At 47.4% G+C, this 3,190-nt stretch overlaps 1 protein-coding gene across 1 annotated transcript; it reads left to right on the top strand.

The window, feature by feature from the left end:
- Nucleotides 1-1,681: 1,681 nt before the first annotated feature.
- LOC123068476 (non-specific lipid-transfer protein Cw18) lies at nt 1,682-2,436 on the top strand. Its single transcript, XM_044491057.1, has one exon. The coding sequence runs from the start codon at nt 1,789-1,791 to the stop codon at nt 2,134-2,136; it is 348 nt and encodes a 115-aa protein (XP_044346992.1). The 5' UTR covers nt 1,682-1,788; the 3' UTR covers nt 2,137-2,436.
- Nucleotides 2,437-3,190: the final 754 nt, after the last annotated feature.

The raw sequence follows: 3,190 nt of genomic DNA, 5'->3' as shown, positions 1-3,190 counted from the left end.
CAAGTCAGAATTTTTTCTCTAAAAAAGATAATTAAGAACAACATGCTCACCACGGTGGTGCCGGCGCGAGATCGGCACGGGCGATCGACGGGGGTGAGGACGACGAGCACGGAGACGGGACAACGCCCTACACAGGTGCAAACTAAAAAGTTAATTTAAGCTCAAGTTATGCATCTAAATCAAATAAACTCACACACACACTCCTCCACTAAAACCCAGAAACCACAATACTTCTAGAGCATTTTGAAATGAGCTAAACTAGTAGTGAGAGATGATGATGAAGTTGCTAACCTTTGTAGACCACTTGGATAGTTGGTGCATCGCCAAACCTAGACAAATCATGAGGAAAATGGAGCTTGAAGGTCGAGCTTCGAGAGGAGAGAAAGCTTAAGTGAGGCTCGGGCATTTCATCAAACACCTTATGTGCATAGGAGGTCAGAACGCAGTAGCACACACTTCCCACATGCTAGCTGGCCAAAAAATAGAGGAGTGAGCGGGCGGGGACGAGCATATGTATAGCCATTCTTTTAGTCCTGGTTGGTATCTAGAACCGGGACTGAAAACAGATCTTTAGTCCCGGTTCCAGACACGAAGCGGGACTAAAGGGGTTGCGCCTGGAGCCAGACCCTTTAGTCCTGGTTGGTGGCTGGAACCGGGACTAAAGGTCCCGGACAAACCGGGACTTGTGCCCGCTGAGGCCCGATCGTCCTGGCCGCTCAAACCGGGACTGATGCAAGTCGATCGGGACCGTTGCTCTGGTCTGACAAAACCAAAGCCATGTGTTTTTTACTAGTGACTACAAAATACATGACTATAAACTAAATCAATAGTCGAAACGTACTACTAGCTTTGAATAAAACATCAACTAATGTTAAATTATGGCGTGGAGATAGCAAGGAAAAGTAGTCGAACACATGCATCAGATTGGTTCATTTGTCGTGCTCACGGCCATCAAGACACTCAATTATTCAACGAGGGTACGTACATGTCTATTCTCGATATTAATGTGACGCGGGCCACGGAGTAATTGGGCACTCCACCGCCAGAATGCATGTGTGCATGCTTGGTACATCCGTCGGTCATACTACTCATAATTAAATTAAGTAGGTGCATACATCGGTTAGCTTGGTCATAGTGGGAGTAACATAAGTAGTAACATAGATGCCACATAAGCAAAAATGTTGATGTGGCAAATAGTTAATGAGGAAAGAGGCAAATAGAGTAACCTAATATGTTACCATCACATAGCGCCTTTCAATGCAAAATGAGTCTACAAGACAATAAATGAACATGTGTATATTACTATACATAAGACACTTTCCACTATAAGGATAGTAACATAGAGTAATAACGTATGCATGTTACTACTCTAAGTTACTCCCCACTATGACCAACCTTATACAGGTGGCTCGGCGATATCCCGCAAGTGCAAGATTTTCGGGAATGTGTGCATGCTTGGTCCATCCACCTAGTAATACCCAACATCCAACTATCCCCATAATTAATTAATACCCATCACTCGATCCTAACAACTAACAACTGCCTAATGCATTAACACACATCGATATCGAACCCATCCTCGTGGACACGATACTTCACACCATGCTAGCAGTACTACAGTCTATTCCAAATGTGATTCCTCGTTGGTCAGTAGACGCCCTATTTAAGCACATGCATCCCCCTATACATCCTCACCAATACCAGTGCTAGCAAATCTAGCTATCCCACCCTCTCTCCGTGAGCTAGCCCACCACCACAAGGTCCACAACTACAGCTAACTCGGTCGAGATGGCTCGCACTGCAGCTACTAAGCTCGTGCTGGTCGCCCTGGTGGCGGCAATGATCCTCGCAGCCTCCGACGCGGCCATCAGCTGCGGCCAGGTGAGCTCTGCCTTGGCCCCCTGCGTCGCCTATGCGAAGGGCAGCGGGACCAGCCCGTCTGGGGCCTGCTGCAGCGGCGTCAGGAAATTGGCCGGCTTAGCGCGGAGCACCGCCGACAAGCAAGCTACATGCAGGTGCCTCAAGAGTGTTGCCGGAGGGCTCAACCCCAACAAGGCCGCAGGCATTCCCTCCAAGTGCGGCGTCAGCGTCCCCTACACGATCAGCGCATCCGTGGACTGCTCTAAGATCCACTGATCGATTTCTGGCCGCCATCATCGCCGATTATAGTTCCAGCGATTGATGCTGAGTACGTTGAGGTCTCACACACACATATATACATATACATGAATAAATGCTCTGATATGATCTCCATGTGAGAGATAGGAGTACGTACATCGAGCCAGCTTTGCATAGCTGGCCACTGTTGTATCTATTTTGTATCAGCGTTTGATTGTTCGTTCACTCCCTTTGAGCAGACACGGGAGTTTGTTGTACTTTGTACGATGTACGCTTATCATATATGGATTATAAATTAATCTACCTCTATTCGGTTAACATGCGTCCTTATTTGAAAGGACTAAGAGCATCTGTAGTAAAGTCACGATAATGCATATGAAGCCATATGAAGCCATATAATGCATATGAAGCCATATGCATTTGGAGGCTCGCCAGGCGACGCACAAGTTCAGAGTCGCGATATCTGAATCTTCAAAATTTGGTACCCACGGTATCCAGTCCACCAGGGTTCAAGTCCTTATGCTCGCATTTATTCCTCGATTTATTTCAGAATTTCCAGCGATGCGCATTCAGTAGGAGGAGACGTCCCGTCGACGACGAGGTGCCTGCGGTAACTTCGTAAGTTTTAAGATGATATGTCGGCTCAGTGTTTCGAAGGTGCTCATAAGGATATGGTATGCGTTCATAAGGATGAGCGTATGCGTGTGTATATGAGCGCTTGCGTCTATACCGTGTTCAAAAATTTGGTACCCACTCATCAATGCGACATCTTTTTTGAAGCAGGTCGATGATGGCTTAGGCCGCAAATAATAATAATAATTCTTACTTTGGTGATGGATCGAGGCGTACCAGGTGCCTTCCATGGGCGGGGAAGGATTCACGGTTTCCACCTTTGACGATGACTTGAAGACCCCTAGCCTTCCAGCGCAGGACGGAGTCAACGTGTGGATGATGGTAGTGGGATCGGCCACATTGGGCACTGGAATCTTGGGTTGCAAGCAGTCGGCATCCCCCAGATCTAACGACAATTCCAAACGCACGACTACAAATCATCAGCCCGCGTCCCTTTGAG

The sequence above is a fragment of the Triticum aestivum genome, chromosome 3B (genome assembly GCF_018294505.1).
Source record: "Triticum aestivum cultivar Chinese Spring chromosome 3B, IWGSC CS RefSeq v2.1, whole genome shotgun sequence".
NCBI lineage: Eukaryota > Viridiplantae > Streptophyta > Magnoliopsida > Poales > Poaceae > Triticum > Triticum aestivum.
The sequence above is the reverse complement of the archived record's forward strand: the minus strand, read 5'-3'. Positions and strand labels throughout refer to the sequence as shown.

What these genes read in the sequence shown, in the direction of transcription:
- LOC123068476 (XM_044491057.1), top strand. Translation starts at nt 1,789, where the DNA reads ATGGCTCGCACTGCAGCTACTAAGCTCGTGCTGGTCGCCCTGGTGGCG.